The sequence below is a fragment of the Microtus ochrogaster genome, chromosome 7, assembly GCF_000317375.1.
Source record: "Microtus ochrogaster isolate Prairie Vole_2 chromosome 7, MicOch1.0, whole genome shotgun sequence".
Classification (NCBI taxonomy): domain Eukaryota; kingdom Metazoa; phylum Chordata; class Mammalia; order Rodentia; family Cricetidae; genus Microtus; species Microtus ochrogaster.
In genome coordinates this window covers 1,350,257-1,373,123 of record NC_022014.1, presented here as the reverse complement: position 1 = coordinate 1,373,123, position 22,867 = coordinate 1,350,257, and the positions used below count along the sequence as shown (strand labels likewise).

At 47.9% G+C, this 22,867-nt stretch overlaps 1 protein-coding gene across 1 annotated transcript in view; it reads right to left on the bottom strand.

Moving 5' to 3' along the window:
- Nsg2 (neuronal vesicle trafficking associated 2) overlaps window positions 1-22,867 on the bottom strand; it is a 54,951-nt gene that overhangs the window by 23,804 nt on the left and 8,280 nt on the right. Inside the window, exon 3 of the mRNA XM_005349029.3 lies at window positions 15,753-15,836. Coding sequence (XP_005349086.1) covers window positions 15,753-15,836 — 84 coding nt within the window. The remainder of the gene's footprint in view (window positions 1-15,752; window positions 15,837-22,867) is intronic.

Here is a 22,867-nt window from a genome sequence, read left to right as displayed (position 1 = left end):
TTTACATATCCTGTATATGTCCCCATTTACATGTAGTGATGGAATGTGCTGTGTTCTGCATATGTCTCTGTTTACATGTAGTGATGGAAGGTTCTGTGAAGGCTGCTGGACCAAGTGTGGTCCCTCCATGCTATGATACAGACCTGTCTGGCAGGAAATGCCTGCTGGTACCATCATGGCATGACAATTTTGTTAGTAACTCACCACTTTCTGATTGGATTTAAAGCCTGTTCCAGGGGAGCACGCTTGGTACTATGAGCCTGGTCAAAGTCTGTGGCTGCTGAAGAAGCCACAGATTCTACCTGGATGTTTGACAAACTGACTTATAGAAATTTATTTATACCTATGTTAGTGATGCTCTCAGTCTTGGCCAGAGATGCTTCTTTTTGTAGCGGGAGGCAGTTATTACAAAGACCCAAAACCAGTCAAAGTGTTACGCATAAGTGACTATTGAGCACTCAGCCCTAAGTAGGACATCTTTATAATCCCCCTCAAGGCCCAGAGAGTATCAAAGAGTGGGAGGAAAGAGGGTGAGAGCAGAGAATAGGGAGGAGAGTTGCAGAATGCTGCCTTCCAGATGCGGCCTGGCTGCTACAACCATGATCACAGGGCAGCTGCTGCCTTCCAGATACGGCCTGGCTGCTACAACCATGATCACAGGGCAGCTGCTCCCTTCCAGATAAGGCCTAGCTGATACAACCATGATCACAGGGCAGCTGCACTTCTGTGCACAAAAAAGATGTGAGATACGAGGGAGCAGTGGTGAAGAACAAGGGGTCACCAGGAGTGGGACACGCGAGGTTACCAGGTGACGATGAGCACAACACATTGTACACATGCATGAAACTGAACAAAGAGTTTTAATTTTAAAAAAAGAAGATAAAACATATGATCATCTCCATAACTCAGAAAGGACATTTTGGGGGGAAACCCATTACAATTTAAGCGATAAACTGCTAGAAACAGCAGATCTGAAATTACTGACCAAGGCAACTAGGAAAGAAAAGGACAACAGGAGTTTAACATAGGAAAGGTAACCCAAGAAAACAAAATATGGAAGAGGGATTGGTCATTGGCATTAGGAAGTCAAACTAAACCTGTCAACAAATCACTAGCAACAATAAGAAACCAGCTGCCTGATGGCAAAGAAGTGTAAACAGAGTATGAACAGACAGTCAGACAGAGAGACAAACAGGGCTTAGGGGTATTATAGCTCAGTGCAGATATGAGCACAAACAATAACACGATGTCCAATCCACTCTTCAGTCAGAGGCAAATTCTACATGGATCAAACCATGAAACACAAAATAGCAAAAGTGTGGAGCAAAACACAAGTTCAGGGTGGGAGAAGGCCTCAGTTTAACAGAGTGAGATGTGTTTTCTCTTGTACTTCTGGGTTGATGACTAATTTGAGTTAAATTGAAAGGGAAAATCCTATAGTATCCAAAAAGAAGAGGAGGAGGAGGAGGTGGAAGCAGCAGCAAAAGAAGCAGCAAAAGAAACAGCCCATAAGCAAAACCAAACATAAATAACCAAGAAAAACAAGTGAGAAAGATGACATCTGTAGCTCGGGGTGCAGGACTTAGCTGGGTGGGAGCCATAGCCAGCCTAATGGCACAGGAAGCTCTCAGGAAAGAATCAAAAGTCAAACAGCCAATAAACCCACACAATATTGTGAAGAAAACAGAGCTGCTTATACTGCCGGTAAAAACAAGAATGAACACAATTATGAAGAACAGTATAAAGATTTTCAAGAAACTAAAGATAGACCTGCCCTGTGAGTCAGCCTTTCAGACACAGCCCCGGGGAATAAAAGCAGCATCCAAGTCCCTCGCCCCCACAACATGTGCATGTCCACGTTTATGACGGTGCTACTCATAGCGGTTAAACTGTGGGATCAGCCGAAGTGGCTCCCAGCGATGAGTGGAGAAAGAACAAGCTCTCTATCTAGATAAAGTAGTGTTAGCCAGCTGCAAAGAAGAACGAAATCATGCCATTTGCAGCAAAATGGGAGGAACCAGAAGACATTATGTTGACAGAAAAATAAGTACCGCATGTTCTGCCTCATTTGCAGAAGCCGGAAAGATAGCATGAGAGAGAGAAATAGAGAGAGACACACACAGAGAGAGGCACAGAGAGAGAGAGAGAGAGAGAGAGAGAGACAGAGACAGAGAGAGACACAGAGAGAGAGAGAGAGACAGAGAGAGACAGAGAGAGACACAGAGAGAGAGACAGAGAGAGGCTATATGAATGAAGAATAATTGTCACAGACACTAGGAGATGGGTAGACGAAGAGAGATTGGATCTGACAGGACACATATATGCATGTATGTAAATACCATACTGAACCTAAGTAATCTGCATGATTAATACATGTTAGGCAAAAATATGGAAAGATCAGTCTTACTGATAATGATAAGTAGAGTTAAAAATCAAATAGCATCTCCACCCATGTTATTGGTAAAATAAACTATCTTTTACCTATGTTGTGGTACCGTTTTTGAAGTTAGTCGGAAGCTGGTGCTGGCAATGTGAGGAGAGCCGCATCTTTAGGAGGAAGTAGATAATTGGGAAACGTCTATAAAATGGAATGACTGCGTGTCCTTGTGCCCTATAAATATGAATGTGTGTAAGGTGTGTGTCCATGCACATGTGTATACCATAGGCCAGGGAGCTTGCAAACAATGAGAATATCTTTCTGCTGTCTGAGGACGGAGAAGCCTATGTTCAAAGCTTCTGCCGAGGCTGTCTAGTGGAGACCAGTTTGGGCTCATGCATGGCACCTTCTCCATCTGTGGAAGGGACAAGCAAGCCTCCTCAGAACCATTTTATTTACTTAATTTAAACCTTTTAAATTTTGAGAATTGTGTACTTGAGTACTGTATTTATATAATTTCCATTCCTCCTTTCCCCTTCCAGCTCTTCCTTGTTCCCCAGTCTTTCTTAAATTCCTGATCTAGCCACAACACACACACACAGAAACAGACACACACACACACACACACACTGTATAAATATACCCTGTTGGGTCCATTTAGTATTGCTCATATATATATGTGTGTGTGTGTGTGTGTGTGTGTGTGTGTGTGGTGGAGTATGTGTGTGTGTATGTGTGCATGGTATGCTGTGTGTATGTAGTGTGTGTGTATGTGGTGTGGTGTGGTGTGTGTATGTGGTGTGGTGTGTGTATGTGGTGTGGTGTGTGTATGTGGTGTGGACTGTGTATGTGGTATTGAGTATGTGTGTGTATATGTGGTGTGGTGTGTGTGTATGGTGTGTGTGTGTGGTATGTGTGTATATGGTGTGGTGTGCATGTGTGTGGTGTGGTGTGTGTATGTGGTGTGGTGTGGAGTGTGTGTGTGTATGTGTGTATATGTAATATGTGTGTATGGGGTGTGTATGTGGTGTGGAGTATGTGGTGTGGTGTGTGTATATATCTAATGTGGTGTGTGTATGTGGTGTGGTGTGGAGTGTGTGTGGGTATGTGTGTATATGTAATATGTGTGTATGGGGTGTGTATGTGGTATGGAGTATGTGGATGGTGTGTGTGTGTCTGTAGACATAATAAACATGAATTTTGTTGCAATGTTTAGCATACAAGACTGAAAGGCAGAACAATAGCAACATAATTGGAAGAGATTATGAGACAGCCTCAGGCTGCAGTAGCAACGAGAACAGGAGAGAGCTCAGTGTGCAGCATGAACGGTCTCTGAGGTGTGTTATCACGAGAAAGAGAACAAGTCACAGAAGACGGCAAAGTGCTCGCTTCTGAGACAACGAAGGGAGGTGTCAGATGCACACATGCGTGCTCACATTAGTCCAAACGCTGCCTGCGGAGGTCTGAGGGAGAAGCTAGGAGAGGATTCCTGGGCAGCGTGTGTGACTCTCAGGCCTGAGCGCTGTGGTGTGGGCTGCTCTCCACTCCTGTGGCTTCTGAGCACTCTGAACCTGGCTCAGGACTATGGAATCAAAGTCTGAATTGTATTCATATGATGGTTAATCTTGATGGTCACTTGATGGACTCTTGAGTTACCTTGGAAACAAGCCTCTGGGTGGTTAACAAGGAGGATGTGAGCTGAGCTCCAGCATCCACGCCCTGACCCCTGACCTGTGGATTCCATGTGCTCAGCTGCCTCCAGCTCCTGCCACCAAGACTTTATCACCGCTGTGGGCTGTATTCCCTCCAGCTGTAACATGGAATAAACCCTCCCTCCCTCAGGTGCTTTTCCTCAGGTGTTTGCCACAGCAGTAAGGGAGCTACCTAATGTACCCATTGGTTAATCCAGTTGTATTTAGCCACACGTGTCTAGAACTTTCCAACTTGAATGGCACAGACCCACACAATGGTATTTCGGGAGCAAAGGACATTGAGGGGGAGAAAAGGGGGATTGACATTTCAGCTTATGTTTGTTTCTTCATACAGTGTGTGTGTGTGTGTGTGTGTGTGTGTGTGTGTTGTTTCTCATACTAAAAGATAAAAACAAGAAACAAAACAAAACAGAGCAAAACCCCATGGGCTGGGAAGATGACTCCACAGTTGAAACATTTTGTCCCATAGCAAGAGGACCAGAATTTGGATCCACCCAGAACCCATGTCAATGCCAGGTGGGTGTGCAGTTCCAGCCTTGGAAGCAAGATACAAGGGATGCCCAGAGCACGCTGGCTGGCAGAGCTAGCTTTATTAGTGAGCTCTGGGTTTGACTGAGAGACCCTGCCTCAAAGGATGGAAGGATGACCAAGGGAGATTCCTGACATCAACCTTGGGCCTTTGCCTGTGCAGGCACACACACACACTTACTTACACACTCTCTCACATACTTAAACACACACACACACACCACACTGTTACACACACACCATAATACACACACACTCTCACATACACACATGCTCACGCTCATTCAAGCATGCGTACATACACACACATACCACAGACAATGCACATAAAAAGAAGAAATTTTTTTTGTTTTGCTTCAAAACGTTACTGACTATCCTATTCATAGCTCCTAAACATGTAGCCCCATGAGTTAGTAAACCGAATTGGACAGTTCTGCCCTGGAGAGGCCAAGCTGCCTTAGGATCATGGAAATGCTGTATGCCAGGAAATAGCTGCACGGAAGGGGCGAAGGTGGCGAGGCTGGTGGTAGACATGGTCTCAAGGAGGAAACCACCATTCCTAACCTGCCAGTGGGAAGACAGCGGCTCTCAAGAATGGACGAATTTAGGAGGTGAGGCTTGAGCCAGTGTTACCAGATGAATAATTAAATGTCCGTCAGAAGTGAAGGAAAGAAAAACACTTGGTGTGGGAAGGGGAACAGAGGCCAGGAGGATGCTGAAATGGGATTGGATGGGCGGGAAGAGCAGGAGGCAAGCAGGAGACTGAAGAAACGCAAGTCCTGATTATACAGCTATTTTTGGACCTGAAGCATCTGGAGCGGTCTTCCTGAGGGATGACGCAATCACATCTGCCTCTCACAGTCAGGTAGGAGCAGGGAAAAGAAGGAAGAGGCAGCTGCTCCTTCCCTGCAGCATCTCAGCCTCACGAAGGTCCCGCACCCTCCAGCCATCTCCCACTCTTTGGCTTCACTGTGTCTTTTAAAACCTCTTTTTATTTTACGTGTGTGGGTCTTTGTCTGTATGTCTGCCAGTGGACCACTTGCAAGCCTGTTGCCCAGAGAGGTCAAAAGAGGGCAATGGAGCCCCTGAGACCGGAGTTACAGATGGTTATGAGCCACCACGTAGGTGCTGAGGAATAAACCTCGGACCTCTGGAAGGGCATCCAGTGCTTTTAACCACCGAGCCATCTCTCCGGCCCCTTTGTTGGATTTATTGTTGCCTGCCATTGCTGTTTTCCAGTGTTGGGGACTAAACCTGGGACTCAGGGTCCTGCTAGGAAAATAAATTCTTTTCTGCTGAACTGCATCCTCAAACCTGGGGTGTGGCTTCTTTCCTTTCCTTCCCTCTCTCCCTCGCTCCCTCCCTTCCTTCCTTCTTTCCCTCTTTCCTTCACAACATCTTATATACCCCAGGCTGTCCTTGAACTCTGGATTCTCCTCCCCCAGCTACCATATGAATGCTAGAATTAAAAGTTTGAGTTAGCATGTGTGTTTACTAACCCCACCCTGTTTGCGAGCACCAGAATAAGAGAGAGAAACAGCAGGAAAATCTTAGTGGCGGGACTGTGGTGTGATCCTGTTTTGACACCGACCACAGAGCAAGGCTGCTCACTTCCTCCTCACTGGCACCTTGTGGGTGATGGGTCTTTGCTGTAGAGGGTGGTGCTGTGCATCAAGGGATGTTTAGCAGTGTCTGTGGCCTCTCCCCTCTACATGCTCCTAACACACACACACACACACACACACACACACACACACACACACCCAGCTCACAACCTCAGAGTAAAGGAAATCAAGAAGTTGTCCGGTATCCCCCAGGCACGACTGCATGCAGGGAAGCCCGCTAGTCACGCCACACACATCATTATTACTGCCGCTCTCTAGCGGGTGTTGCCACCCCATTTTACAAAGAAGAAAAGCGAAGTTTCCAGAAGCATGATGATTTGGCCCTCTGCCCCACAGCCAATGAGCTGTAGAACTAACATTTGAACCCTGGCCTGCCAGCAAAACGAGGAATTAGAATGAATTAATGATGGCCACCCAAGTGAGAGATGAAGCCTCCGTAGAGAAACTCCCTCCTGTCAAGGCACTCCTGACTGTCAGCATCCGAGGGAGACCGGGGAGGGCTGTATGGCAGTTGCCATGACAACTAGTTTCTGTATAATTATGGAGCTCAGTGGTGACAGGACAAGCTGCACACAGTCACTTTGTTAAGGCCTGTCTTCCCCTGACTGCTCCAGGAGCTTAAGCATTGTAAATTTAGGGGGAAAATTGATATAATCACTCATTATACCACCACCACCAGCAGCACAGAGACCCAGAAAATCAGAGAGCAAAGCCTCCCGCCTTGTGGTGCCGGGATTGGGAAGCAGGTGGGGAAAATGTCTGCTTTTCTTTGCCTTTCTTTTCCCCCGTTTTAGATCAGAGCACTTCAGGATTTGGCCAAATGGTGTACTCAAGGAAGAGGAAGAAACTTATCAGGGATATGCAGTTAAAAATTCAACTAAGTTACCAATCTCTTTAGTTTAGTTTAATTTAGGACACTTCCTAAATATGCCGTCTTTTCTAGTTTGGAAGATAATAGTGACAAGAGGGTGCTGGCATATACTTGCACACACATGAACACACCCAGACACAAAGCCCTCTTGACCCAAAAAGCCTATCTCCGTTCCTCATTGGCTGTGTGACTCCCGCTACCCTCAGTCAACATTCTGGCCTCAAGCTTCCTCATCTGTGCATAAAGAAAATGTACCCACTTCCTGACTACAGCAAACAGAAAGTGGGAAATAGTTAGCAAGACACTGGTGTATCGTAGAAGTTTGAGCAAACAGAGCCTATGACTATGAATCATAAGTAACGATATTTCAAATGCTGCTCTGCTTTCTGCATTCCGCTTCGTCTGACCAAACCAATGAAGGGCATGGGGAAGTTGTCTGTGGCCCCCGGGACCACTCAAGCATTTCAGCCGGCAGTAGGGCTCCAGGGAAGCCCCGTGATATTATCAGGGAAATAAGTGTGGGTACAGAGGGAAGGGCTTCCACCTGGTTTGGAAGGGTACCCAGGAGAGAAGGGGACTCATAGAACTAAGAACAAGTTCTAGGCGGGAGGGGCCAGGGAAGACCTGAGCTGGGTCACGGTGGAACAAACATGGGATGGTAAAGGAGGTAGGGCTACCCTGACTTTGCTCATCCTGAGTGGAGGGGTGTAGCAAAGACGGAAGGTCCAAGGGTTCACAAGGAAAGACTGAGGGTCTAGCCTTCCCCAGACACCCAACAGGAAGGATGCGTTATCCAGCCCAATGACTCCACTCCCGAGATGAAGCTCCCTGGAATGGAGCCATACCGCGAGTCTACAATGCAGGGACTGCGGTCCCACTTTACAATCAGGAACACTCATACACTGTACCCTAAAACACTGACCTCCACCATCTCCGGCGTTACGCGTTTTCCACAGCACCCTCCACCCTTGTCGGAGTAAAGCAGCTCTGGACAGAGAAGGGAGCTGGTCAGAGGCTCTGGTTTATCTGGTGTAGACTCCCTCTGTGGTGGGCAGCCTAAACTTCCAACAGCTCTCCCATTGCTCTGCTCCTCAGGACTGGGAGGGAACCGGCTCCAGCTCCCCACTGTATGTGTGCCATGGAGATCGAACAGCCACAAGAGTCTGGGTTGTCCTCGGCTAGATTCATTAGCAGTTGCTTATTCTATCTCTGCATTTATTGACACAGGTTTGCTCCAATCAGGGGGACTGAGAAGCCGGCAACTAAAATACGGCTCCGGGAGTCTGGCTTTGGAGCCACCGATTCCCACATTGCTTCATACAAACTACTCTGGTCTATTCCTCAGAAGATTTTTTTTCTCTTTGGAAAATAAAAAAAAATATCATATTTGATGCCCAACTATTAATTAGTAGTAGCACATGTTCTTTCTTAAAATCTGCTAATTAAAATTTTACGTGCAATATATTGTGATCATATTGTCTCTCCCCCAACTCCTCCCTGATCATATTCAACTCCCTGTCATTCTCTCTCTCTCTCTCTCTCTCTCTCTCTCTCTCTCTCTCTCTCTCTCTCTCTCTCTCTCTCTCTCTCTCTCTCTCTCTCTCTCTGTCTGTCTGTCTGTCTCTCTCTCTCTTTCTGTCTGTCTGTCTCTCTTTCTGTCTCTCTCTGTCCTGGAGTAGTTAGTTGGTTAATACAAAATGGACTCTGTGTTTTGTTCTGGTTTTGTGTATGTATACTTTTTGTTTGGTTTAGTATTTAGTATTTTTTTAATCTTCCTGTTTTTCTATTTGTTTGTTTGTTTGAATGGCACATGTCCTTGAAGGTGACTCTAGCAAGACACTTATCCAACTAGAAACAGAGACTTTATTCTCATTTTCAATGACGACCTAGCCATAGGGAAGCCGTGCACTTTAGACGCCACGGCAGCAGCCTTTGGTATCTACGGCTCTCATGTGCAAATTCCTTCCGAGCTGGATAATGACTCTGCCCTGAGCTCAGCAGGCAGTTTTTAATAACGTGCCTAAAAATGTTCCCCAAAATAAAAAGGCAGCAATAAAAACCAAGACAACAGATACTAAAGTAACATTTTAAAACTCCACTTGCTGCTGTCAGCAAGTATTAGCATCCCACCCATGAAAGGAAGTCCCTGTGGTTTGATGGAAAATTGGTAGCCGCAAATGGCTGTGCTATAAGCGCGATCCCATCTCTCGAGGAGCAGGGAAGGATGGTGCTGTTGGTGAGGCGCTCAGGGGGACAGAGAAAGCCCGGATTGAGATGAAGATGCTGACACAAGGCCACCAGTGTCATGATGTTGACATTAGAGTTCCTCGAACAGCTACAGGGGTTTGCTTGTTTGCTCATTTATTATATAGTCATTTATTTTCTATATAATAATATATATTTATATATAGTCATTTAAGAATATCTTTGCACACTTAAACAAGACTCTTCTGGGGTACAAGGATGAAGATGATGGGGAGGGGCAGTGAAAATAGCATCAGGGAGGCTGAGAAGGGAGACAAATGGGTCAGGGAAGGGACCTGACAGGAAGGAGCTGTTGGAGGAGCTGAGGAGTGGGGGGTGCAGAAAGGACACCTCTAGGGACGTTGCAGCTGACATGGGGTGGCCAATTCTGTTTCTCCACGTCTCCTGCCGTGCTAGTGTTGGCGGGAATGAAGAAGGCTTGAGGCCTGAGACAGACTTTACACTTGACTTTACAGTATGGAAGAAAAAAGATGGCAGGAAGGCGAAGTAGCCTCTGTAGAGCTGGGGCTTCTTTACCACTCGGCAGGAGCTTGCCCAGAGCAGGCTTCTCAGCACTGGACTCCCTGGGGCGGGACCAGTCTTAGGATCTTGGGGGACATCCAGATTCACAGCCTCTCAGTGGGGCCCAGGGTGAGCAGCCTTGCTTCTCTGAGAATGGAGGAGCTGTCCCCCCGGGTTTACAGCCTGTCTGCCCAGAGCAGCCTTTCTGTAGGGGATAGCAGACAGAACATGCCAGACGCCACTGGAACCAGGGAAGAAACCTAATGACTCTAATGGCCTAAACAGTAGAAAATCAACACTAGAGAATATTTTGGTCTGAAATCTCTATTGGGAAGGTTTTATTTCAGTTTTGATGTGTTTGCTGTGGTTGTTTGATTTTAATAAGAGCCTCCTATACTGGCTCTTCAGGAGAGACTGGGCCTCTCATATCTGTGGTTCCCCCATCTCATCTTTTAATGTTTTTGTCTAACAGGCTTGGTTGATGCTGGTCACCGCTCTGGCTTCTATTCACCTGGGCTACTCTACAGGTATCCTATGACTTTCCTCCAGGTACCTGGGCACCCTCCAATTGAAGCTTGCCTAGAGCAAGCTCTGCCAAGATCATGAAGACTGCCTGAGAGAACTGGTCCACACTGCAACCCATCCAATCACTTCACGCCTAACTCTGTGCTGGGAACTGGAAACACAGCAATAGGCCAGGCATTTTCTTAGATCAGAGATGGGGGGCGGCATGTATTGGGCATCCCTGGGAAACCAAGTAGAAATGAAGATCCAACATGACCCTATGTAGAACCCAGAGAAAGCCCTAGACCAAGCTAAGATGACATGAGAGGCTTACACAAGAGGTGGCATGTATGTGTGCGTGTGTGCGTGCGTGTGCCTATTCTATATTGTGATGAGTGCTTGGGAAGCACTTTGCTCTCCTAACCCTTTGTGTCTTCCGGGAACAGATTTTGAGCCAGCCCACAGTACATCATGAGGACAAAGAAGAGGGAGAAAGAGAAGGAAGAGAAGAAGCCAGTGTGGCAGGGCCATGGTAGGACGGCATGGAGGTGTGGCAGGGACTGTGACACACAAGGCCAGCAGATGGGTTGTCTGGTCCAACAATTCCTGCTTAACCACTTTGGGATTGTTCCTCCATTCTCCTGAGCATTGTTTTGGGATAGTAATAGTATCTAGGCAACAAGGCTGCTGGAGGGAAGGTGGGCTAAAGAAACACCTTTTAAACATGTTGTAATAATTCATGTTGTAACATGTTGAAAAATAGCCTACCCCAAACAAACAAACAAACAATGCTGTTTTGTTTTGTTTTGAGACCTATTGAGTTTAACAAGAGCCATTTGTGTGACCAGGGGTTTGGGACATGAGTTCAGTGGGGTGGGGGGGTCACAAATGAGGAGAATGTCTGAGCACGGTAGACATGGTGTCTACAGGCTTTGCCCTGGCCCCCTTTCATTTGCCTTGCTATTAGATTATATTCCTAAAGCTGGCCCCCAAGGTCCGTTCCTGAGTCAAAATGCCAAGGTCCAACAATCAAAATTAATTATTTGGCTAACATCAAACCAGGATTTACCAACTCACTCTAGCACAGACTCCCCCTTTTTCTCCTTAAAACCCACTTCTTAGAAACACATGTGACTGCTGCATCCTGCCTGCCTTTGTCCAATCCCGAGGCACCCTCCCCATCTAACTGGCCTCTCTGGAGTAATAAATCTCCTTTGTGCTGAGAATTTGGTGTCTATGGGGTTTCCAGTACTGACTCCAAGGGGCCAACCTTTCTTACTATTGGTGGTTATGGCTGCTATGAGATCATGGCTATATTGTAGGGAGGACAGCAGGGACGGAGGAAGTAAGGGAGGTTACGGGTAAAAAGAAGGTACTACATATAGGCATGAAGTTGTCAAAGAACAAATTTAATATAAGGTAATGAAAAATAGCTTCCTCTTAGGAAAAGACCTAACTCTAGAGGACACTGTTACAAAGTGGGGGTCACCAGCGAACCTTAACATTGAACTGGCTACAGCCTTCCATGACTCCTCCATATCTCCCCGGATACACCCCCATGGGAAGGAAGAGAAAGGCTCAGAGCCCAACCAAGAGACAAATCCAGCTTCTTAGGCAGGAAGCTGGGAACCAAACAGAAGGGCAAAGGCCACATCCACAGAGAAGATAAATGGGCATTGCTTAAGTACCCAGAGTATTCCAGAATCTCGAGCTCTTTGTCATCTCAAGAGTGTACCCTGTGTTCACCCATGAGGAACTAGAGAATGTCGGAAGGCTAAAGGAATTTTCCTAGGTCATGAACTGCATCCTCAAGGCCCTGGTGTTGCTCTGAATGCCCCTCATCCCCATAATATAATGGTCTCCAAACACAACAATCAGTTCCCACTAATGGACTAGCCCTGGAACAAACAGGCTTGGCGCATGGGTCCCTCCCACAGCACAGCATCTTCCACGCTCCTAGCACGGCTGCAGCGCTAGTCCTTCCAAGGCACTAGCACCTCCTCTACCACTAGTGACCTCCATAGAGCAATAACCTTCCATGCCACCGTGACCATTCATAGTGCCAGTACTGTTCATGGCACCAATGCCCTTCGCAGCACCAGAGCCTTCCATAGCACCAGTGCCATCCTTAGCACCAGCACTACTGATAGCGCCAGCATCCTTCTTGGCACCAGCACACCCACAGCACCCGTCTCTTCCTCAAGATCACTACTTCCCTTAGCACCAAGACTTCCTGTAGTAACAGGACCTTCCAAGGTACTGCCGCTTCCACAGTACCAGAATCTTCCATAGCAGGAGAACCTTCACCAGCACCCTCTCTCCGTAATACCATATTCTCCGTGACACCAGAAGCCTTGGACATCACAGTGCCCTCCTTGTCATCATCACCTCATAGCCCAGGACCCTCTCCACCACCAGGACCTTCCTCTAAGCCCCAGTTCTTCCAGAGTGTAACTGCCTTCTGTGTCACCAGCGCCTCCCATGGCAGCACCACACTTCCCCGTGGAGCCCTGACCTATGTGCATCGGATGCCTCTACGCCACCAGCACCTTCACGACACTAGAGCCACCCAGAACACCATGTCTGCGACACCCATTCTCCAGTGCACCATGAAAATTCACAGCACCGGCTCCTCCATAGTTCCAGTCTATCCACGCACCAGACAACACCAGAACTTTCTAAAACATTCTTTTACATTCTGCAGCAAAGGCAGTTTAGCAGCATCCCCAGGTCCCAGGAAGGAAGGATTTGCTCCCGGTAGCCTGTGGACACTCTCCTTGCATTCTGCAAGAATCAGAGAGTGCATGGGGTGGGGTGGGGTGGGGTAGGCAGCAACTACTGGTTAGCACCAAGATCTCTAAGGCTATCTGCAATGCTGCACCCCCAGCTCTGCTTCTCTAGCTGAAGTCTCCATCCATAACTCCAGGGACACCTAAGGATGCAAGGCTACCTCCTCCACCCACCACGACTCTAGGCTCAGAACATCTTCCCAGTCTCTTGCCTGCTTGGAAGGTTCCCCTTGGGTCCAGCCAGAGGAGTTCAAACCTCCTTTCCCAGGCAGAAATAAGTCTCACGAGTCTGCTCCCACAGCAGCCTTGGTGTATCCCTGAGCCCCAGTGAGCTTACTCATGGAAGACCCTCAGACTCTTCTTAATCACCACACAGCCTCCTCCCCTCCTCCCGCACCACCCTCCAGCCAGCAGATGCAGCCTCTGCAAAGCCCAGAGGAAGCTCTCTGAAGAAAGATGAAAACCAGGCTAATTAACACTTCAAGCTTTACATAAGCAAATGAGAATTTGCTTCACCCCCGCCCCTTTGGTTCCGAAAAGGCAGAGCTTGTCCCCACCTACACTTGACAGTGCTCAGGAAAGGCTGCTAGGGAACCACAAGCCTTTTGTGACCCACCAGGGCCAACTGGGCCAAACTGCGAGAGGGGCCTTCCGCAGACAGGGACCCCGGCAGAGCCACCCTCGTTCATTCTCTTACCTGACTCATTCTTGCTCTATCTGGCTGTGATGAACTGCTGGCAACATGGCTGGGCAGAAAGGCCAGACAGGCCTAGCTCTGACGCTGGCTTTGACATTGGTAGCGGGGCCAGCAGATTTAATCATTCCCTGAGCCATAGTTTTGATTAATGGAGGTGGGGTTATACCAATCTTAGCCCCTCTGTCTGTCTGTCTGTCTGTCTCTGTCTCTGTCTTGTCTCTCTCTTTCTCTCTGTGTGTATACCAAGGCAAGCATGTGCAGTCAGGGGACAACTCTATGGAGCTGCCTCTCTCTCCTTTATGTGGGTTCTAAGAGACAAACTTAAATCTCCATGCTTGTCACATGCTGAGCCATCTTGCCAGCCCGAAAAAGTAAACCTTGAGAATTTATAAAATAGTCTATTATAGAGATATGGTTTATTTATAAAATCAAGAGGAAGAAAGAAGGTCTAACCTTGTCTAATATTTTGATTCATATATAGTTCTTCTGTAAGAATTCATATCTGTGACTCTGGGCATTTGTTGTAAACTCTGCTGCCAGGACAAGTCAGCTTTGTCCCAAGGCCAGATATGTCCACATCATCACCACAATCCCTGCTTTCCCCTCAGCCCTCTGTGCTCATTCCTGCAGGTAGCCATGCACAGCAAGAGCCAGTCTCACGCTCACTAGGTCCACACCGCACAGCGGAAGCTAAGGTGATGGTAAGTGAACAGTCCCCGCCTTCTCAAGGGAGCCAGCCTCCAGGCTCACACCCCCAGTCACTCACATAGAGATTTAGTGTAAAGTGAGATTGTCAAAGGCAGAAAGGAGCCCACTCCAGCCCCCAGATGATCAAGGGCCGTGCTCACTTTCAGTCTTTGGCTCTGCTTTCTTCGCTATCCGTTTACTAACCTTGTTGATTTTCACTTGGACAATTACAGTGACAGTCTCCCATTTAAAGTCTTGCTACCACACGTCATTATGTGAAAGATGATACAGTTTTTCTAAGACCCAAATTCACCCACATCTCTCCTCTACTGACAGTCCTTCAGAGCCTCTCATTGCTTTCCCCATACAACCCAAGTTTCACCCACATGGCCCACAAGACTTGAGACTGCATATTACCCACATCTGATTTATCTGTTTCTCCCCTATTTTTCTTCTAAAGCACAGCCTCATTGCCCTTGTTCCTATTGGTGCTAATGTTCCTACAGCCTTGGGGCCTTGGCACAGCTATTCTCTCTTGGTCCCCAGCACCCTTGTTCCTGCTGCATGCTGGGCTTCCCTTTCTGTCAGTTCCTAAGCGACTCCCCAGGCGCTAACTTTAGCTTCTTTCATCTGCATGCAGCATGCATCGCTGCTGCTCTCTCCACTCCTAGTGACTCTACCCCCTCCGCACACAGCATGCATTGCTGCTGCTCTATCCACTCCTAGTGACTCACCCCCTCTGCATGCAGTATGCACTGCTGCTCTGTCCATTCCTGGTGACTCTATACCCTTTTCAAAACAAAAACAAAAAATCCAACCCACTGGTTTGTATCTGTCAGCTTCCCTTTCCTGGTTTTCTGTGGCTTATGGTCAAAGCCTCTGACTAAAATTTGCCTTTCTTCATATGTTCCTGACATATCTCCTGAAGACTGTAAAGAAAATGCAGGAAGAAGGGGACAAGGAAAAAAAAAAAAAGAGAGGCTTTAGATAGATAGCCTTTATCAATTATCAAATCTGATGAAGCTCAAGAACCTGGGATGAACTCTTGTCCTGTGATTAACCTCACTGGCAGAGCCCATGTGACTTCCAGAATCCCTCCTGAAATAGCCTGTACTGCTTCCCTCCTCCCTACTGTCCCCGTGCCACCAGCAAGCCCCTCCTTTCTTCCCTTCTTGCCACTCTGCCAAGGAACTGACCGTAAATTCAGCGATCTTCGGCACCCGGAACTTCCCTTTGTTCCTCTGCTCCGGCTGGTACTCTGTTCTTGTCTTCACGATCACCTGCAATGTTGGACCAGTGTTAGCGCAGAGACAAGTGCTTCCCCTTCCCTTCCCTCTGGCCACCAGGACTTGCTCTCCATCTCACAGACATTGGGAATGATGAGCCCCCTTCCAAACATATGACCCTCATCCCAGCAAGCATGGTGACGATGTTGATTAGACCTCTCCAGATGTTTGTGTATTATAGGTATTCCTGCCCATAGAAATGCATAGCCCACTTTGACAAAGGGGAATCATTGATCATAGGTTTATAGGCCACTCTACCAGGCAATTCATGTTCTTTTCCAGTTTTCCACTTTCCAATGTAAACACACGTGTGTGTGTGTGTATTAGGGATGTAACTCAGAGTCAAATGTCTGCTCAGCAAGTGTTCTACCACCGAGTTAGGCTCTCAACCCTTCATTTTGCCCTTTCCTCTCTTCCGTATTGACTAAACGCATTCTTTGATGATTTCCATCACTGATTGCAGAGCATTCTGCCTAGTCTCTCTCCTCCCGCCCTGCCATACCTCACTCCTCCTGGTAGGTCCCTTCCCGCACTCATGTCTTTTTGTTTTGTTACCCACTTATTTATCCAGGACCATTTGTGTGCCCATGGGCTCGGACTGGCCCTAGCATGCTGGAGGGCTCACTGTTTGATCCACAACTGAAGAGGGTCACCATTCCCAGAATCCACCGGTTCAGTCGGTGGAACTATCCACCAATAGTTCAACAGGGAGGAGTAGGGCCTCTGTGAGATCCTCCTGGGTCCAGGAGTGGCTGTTGATAGGCCCAATGCAGTTGGCCACAGCTGCTATGGAATCGTGTTTGGAATGGCTTTGCCGTGCCCTGATTATGGCATCTTCTTTTGAAGATGTTTCATATAGGTCCACTGCATCTGATATTTAACTTTTTAAAAAAATTATGTGTATTTGGGGAGGGCATGGACATGCTGAGATATTTGTATGGAGGTCAGGGGACAACCGGGGGTTTCAGGGTTCTCCTTCCACTAAACGGACTGAGCTTAGGTTTTGATGGCAGGTGCCTTTTCCTGCTGAGCCACCTCATTGGCTCCACAGTTGATTCTTTTTTAATTAAAAGTTATTACATTTTTTCAATTTTACACAGAGACACCACACGCCCTTATACCTTATCCCTCTAAAGATGATACAAGGTAGGAATTGCTTTGTTTGACCAATGAGGAAACTGTAGTTAGAAGGTTACTAACTTGCCTAAGGTCACAAAGACACTGCCCACTAACAACTCTGCCATTCACACCAGGGTTCAGCTGACTCTAAAGCTGTCTGCAGCTGATCTTCCATTGGCAAGTGTTTAGGCCACTTCCACAGTCTGGGTTCTAGAAACAAGTTATGATTAATAACCTATTGGTTAATCCTCTGCACACATTCTTAGTTGTAATATAATTTGGGGATTGGCACAAGGAAAAAGGAAGGCATTTGTTCAGCCCATTGCACCGTCTCCTTTCCCTGAAATCTATTTTGGCGGCATATTTTACCGAGGTGCGCTGCTACCTCACACGGCTTTTATGGACCTCCACCCCACTTTGTGGACTCAGAAGGAAAAAAAAAAAAGAAACCTGACAAATAGTTTGCAGTTATTGCCACGTGTTAAGGCACCGTGGACAACACAGAAACTGACCGAGTTGTGAGGCCCCACCTGAAGCTACAGACTCCGGCCACCCCGCAGCCCTTTATGTGTTCCCTGTCTCATACTAAACAGAGTACCTGGTACTGCCACAGGGGACTGTTTCCACTCCGCAATGCACTGAGCTTCTTGGTGCTCCTGCTAGCAGCCTGAGTCAGGTATGTTCACAGGTAGGGCTTTCCTGTCCTGCCCGGGGTGGGTGGGTGGGGTTGGGGGAATGCTGGTCCCTGTTCTCTTTATATGTTCCTTTCACAGACTGCTTCGCAGAGACCCTTCCATGAGTGAACGACATCACACAACCCTGGAGATGGGGAAAAGACCAACCAGGGGCCTTGACAAGAGACCCTAACATGCTGTGACAGGGCCATGGAGCTAGGACCCGAGGGCAAGCCAGATCTGGCAGCCAATGAGAAAAATGAGAATTTCAGTCCTGCAACCACAAGGAAGGGAATTCATCCAACAGCTCAAGTGAGCTTGGATGAGGATCCAGGGATAGATGGGAATGCAAGCCAACTACGCCTGAGTATGTTAAGATTGACTTCCAAAACCTCGAAGGTGAGAAACTTGGGACTAGTTTCCCCTCTCACGTGCCTGGGCCCACTCCCCACCTACTGGTGCAGGCCCATCCCTTCCACAGCCATGGCCAACAGCCTCCACTCGAGCCCCTTTCCCTCAGATGCCAGATGGGAAGGAGAATTTACTCTGAGACTTCTTGTTGCCTCTCTGTTGTATGGACACCCTGCCCAGAGCCCCCTATAGAGCTTAAGACCTTCTTCGTTGTTTGGTGTAAATGAGAAAGGGCCTATACTCCTGCCATCATATTGAGCACTTAGAGGTTGCTTCTCTAGTGTCTCTTTCCTTTTCCTTATCTTTTCCTGAATCAGAAGCTCCCTGGCTTCCTTTCAGGAGCTTACTCACCCCCCACACACACACACCTGTGATCTGGTGGGATTCTCCCCCTCCCTTCATGACTGCAATGGTATCTAGTTAGACAAAGGCAAGCAGGAAACACTGTCTTGACATCAGCATGTCACTCAGTTCAGATAGATGCATCAGATACAAGGCACCACTATAGCCTTATGGGAAGAAGCCCCCTCCCCCCCATTTCCATGGGTTCCCTGAAGTGCCGTTTTCCCTAGCACGATGCTGTAGGGACTTAAGCAGTGAGGTAGCAACTGTTGCTACTCCAAGAACAACCCGGGGGAGAACGAGGGTGGCCACATGAGCAGGGTAACACCACAAGACCATGGCGCGTCCCACAGATGTCATGTTAAACACAAGAAATCGGACCCCAGCATGCCTTTTAGACACCGTGGATTTCACTGATGTCTTCAGGTAAGTGTGGAGCTAACATGGAATGAACTTGGCCACTACAGAAGGTATTTGTTTTAAATATGCACACGTCTCCCTTGGCGGTGCTGAGGGGGCAGAGTTGGGGCCAGAGCCCTGCCATCTGCATCTTGTTCTGCTCTGAGTGCTGATGAAATGCTCTAGGTGCCCTGGGTAATTTTTCTAATGAAAAAATTATTTTATATTGGCTTCAGGGACCTGCCAAGGGATGGTCAGGTGCCTCTGCCTGGTATGTGAGTACTCTCAGATATTCCTTTCCTTTAGAAAGGCCACATGTTCTCCAACATGGTCCCCACAATTGATCTTCTTAGAGCCCCAAGTCTGTTTCAAGCAGATAGGCCCTTCTACCTGGAGTAAGTAGCCAGCGTACATCCCTTCTTCTGAGCTTGGAGCTCTCTGGTGTACCATGGCTCCACTTAGGACCCATCACCTCTGGTACCACCCATCTGGTGTATCACTTAGGGTCCATCAGTTTTACATGGTCAATGGAAACAGAATTGGAAGCTTGCATTTGGGTCTTTCTCATGACTCTCAGTGGACATCTCTACTCGACTCACAGAGACTCAGCCTACCTGATGCTCTTGGTGGACATCTCTACCCAGCTCACGGAGACTCCCTCAGCCTACCTGATGCTCTCGGATCTACACACCCACATTTGTGGTGGTCACGTTCAAGCTGCAGGGCTCTGCCTCACCCTTCTCCTCTATCCTGCACTCTCATGCCTATAGAATCTGGGCTGGAAAACAGCATCATTCCAACTGTGTTGGTCAGTTTTATGTCAATTCGACACAAGCTAGAGTCATTCGGGAAGAGGGAACTTTACTGAGAAAATGCTCCCATCAATTGGCCTGTGTGAGGGTCCAGCTCACTGTGGATGGGGCCACCCTGAGGCAAGTGGTCCTGGTGCTATAAGAAAAGAGGCTGAGCCAGCCTTGAAGAGCAGGCCAGAAACCAGCACTTCTCTCTGGCCTCTGCATCAGTTCCTATCTTGAGTTCCTGTCCTAAATTCCCTGGATAATTGGACCACAGCTGTAAGACTCATTGAACCCTCTGCTGCCCAAGTTGCTTTTGGTCACGGTGTTTCATCACAGCAAGGGAGACTTTAACCAAGTCGATACCATTGTTCAGTTCGGATCAAATGTAGGACTCTCGATCCTTCTGTTTCCAAATCCATTCCATCAAGTCATTTGTTCCAGCTGCTATCTGTCCAAACCATCCTCAAATGAACACATATATCTAGTGATACTTCCTTGCACCTCCTTTACCTCTCTTCAGTTTGGCTCTAAACATGTTTCTTGCTTCTGTTCTGGCCTCCCTAGACTCAAAGAAACCATCTTTCTAGGTGGAGGGAGGAGCATACACCAGCAAAGAGACCCAGGAGGCTGACAGCTGGTGGAACCACACAGGCATCTTGGAGTGGCCAGAGAACAGGGTCACCTGGGGGAGTGATAGAGACGAAGTTGGAGGGGCAGGCAGAAGCTGAAAGGGCTCTCTTAGCACCATGGAGAGATGGCCCTAAGGGCACAAGGAGCTGAAGGAAGGTTAACAAGGTAGCCTCCCTAGGTGTTCAGTGCTGGAGAGAGCCCAACACTGGGAGGAAGCTGTGGTGGGGCAGAAGTGGAAGCCCCTCCTACGAAGTTACAGAATTTGGGCTGCTATCAGGAGTATCAGAAAAAAGCTCAGTGCTTTGGTCCTGTGGAGTAGAACCAGAAACAATTCCCTCTGTTTTGGAAGGGGAGGGGGCGTAGAAGGAGGGAGGGAGAGAAAGAAAGAGAGATTTCACAAAGAACGCAAAGAAACGGCCTCTGCATCATTGGCATCATCATGGATAGCTGCCTCTTGGCCCCAGTTAAAATAGAGCAAGACAGGGCCCTGGTGCCTTAACTTGATTTGTAAAAGAAATGGGCTAGAGGTGGGGGTGGAGAGGAATGAAAAAACTGTCCTAGCCCGTTCATTATTAAAAGGTTTATAGCCATTTAACAAACGAGGCTCCAGGGTTTTAAATATTGTGGGTATGGACAAAGTCACTTTGTTTTGTCTCCTGCTTACACACTGGTCCCCCATTGTCCTTTCAAGCTGCTAATATGAACATAGTTTAATATAACCGGCACTGGGAAAATGGGATAAATTATTCATTCCCAGAGGATGCCCTTTCCCCCCTCCAGGTTCTATTCCTCACCCCCACTTCATCAGCAAGGCTAGATCACAGACGGTGGTTCAGATGGCTCAAAGTGCAGATCATAAAAATTTAAACTAATACTTCCCCGAATTATCAATAATGAAGAGGTTCCCACACGGAGAGTCCCCAGGATTGGCAGGAACAATAAATGAAAGCGCAGAAGAGCTGACAAGAAGCAAAATTGTGTTTTTATGAGTCGGAGTTGCAGAAGCCAAATATAGACCTTCATTGTAGTCACGGCTCATCCCTGCAGCAGGGCGAGGGCTGCCACGGGCACATCAGGTGCTCTCCATGCTGGGGACGCTCTGAGGAGGGCTGCTCTAACTTCCTTCCTTTCCTCCTTTTCTTTCTTTCCTTTATCTTGGTTTGTTTTTTTGAGACAGGGTTTCTCTGTGTAGTCCTGGCTGTCCTGGAACTCGCTCTGTAGACCAGGCTGGCCTCGAACTCACAGATCCTCCCGCCTCTGCCTCCCGAGTGCTGGGATTAAAGAAAGGTGTGCGCCACCACTGTTGGTCAACATCACCTTGGGAGGTAGCGCCAGGTGCTTGGCACTGTGCCAAAAGCCTGCCATCCTGAGCTTCAGCCATCTCGTGACCTCTGGTGTGGGTGAGCATCCACACTTGACAGGAGAGACTGAGGCCCAGGGAGAACCGTGACCTCAATCGTCACCTAGCTGCTAGGAGGCAGTGCCGAATCAAGTCACCTCAAACATCCTGGTCCTGAGGGTCCTGGATGTTGCCAAGGCTCCACAAACCTGCTGCCAGAGGTGAGGGCAGAGGGAAGGAGCTGGAAGAGGGCCAGGTGGGGCCGAGCCCTCACTCAGATCTTCCCTGTTTCTCTGCTCCTCACCTCACGTGTTCTCCTTGGGTTAGATTTCCCCTGGGATCCTGAAAGCTGGGGCAGGGTGGAGAGCACCGGTCAGACGCCAGTGCCCAGAGAGCCAGTGGTGGTCTATAGGGCCCCGTCGATTCCACATTGGGAGACTGAGCTGAGAGAAGACAGACACTTGGCACACCTCGCACAGTGAGACAAGTCAAAAGCAGAAGGCTAATATGAAGCTGCCACACAGGTCTGGGCTCTCTCCAGGGCTCTTTTCTTTGCCAGGTTTTTGCTTTCTTAGAGACAAAATATAAGGCAAGTGTGGCCAGCATGGCTGGAGCTCAGCTCCCAGCTTTACAACCCTCTGCAGGGGCTCATGAGGGGAGGAGAGCAAGGCAGCTGGCCCATGCTGTTTCACCTTTGGTGAAATGGGATCAACATTTTAAAACAAAAGTCACAAAACTGAAAATCATGGACTTAAGTCTTTAAATGGCCCCATTCTCATTCTCAAGCATTTAGCAATCGAGACACACACATCACATTTGTCCTCCAAGACCACGTGGGTTGTCAAAATGACAAGATTTTAATCTCTTATGCTAAATAATATTCCATTATGTATATTTTTTGCTATAATATATACGGGCCGGAAAGACTGCTTGGTGTTTAAGAGCACCCATTGCTTCTGCAGAGGACCAGAGTTTGGTCCCCAGTACCCATATCAAGTGGTTCACAATGTCTGTAACTCCAGCTCTAGGGGCTCTAGTGCCTTCTTCTGGCCTTGGAGAGCATGGCGTTCATGTACGCTTCCCCCTACCACACGCCGAATTTAAAAACCACATTTTCTTTTGCTTCAGAAATGTGTACCATTTTCAAGTACCAATAAAACAAAAAAAAGAGACTAGAATTTATGCATATTGTTTTTATATGTGAGACCACGTTAGAATATGTTCTCATGGAGCAAACCACAAGTTGTCTCTTGCCCCCTAAGGTGATAGTCACTCAGTGTTTTCCAGTTCACACCAGCGTTCACTTAGCCAGCC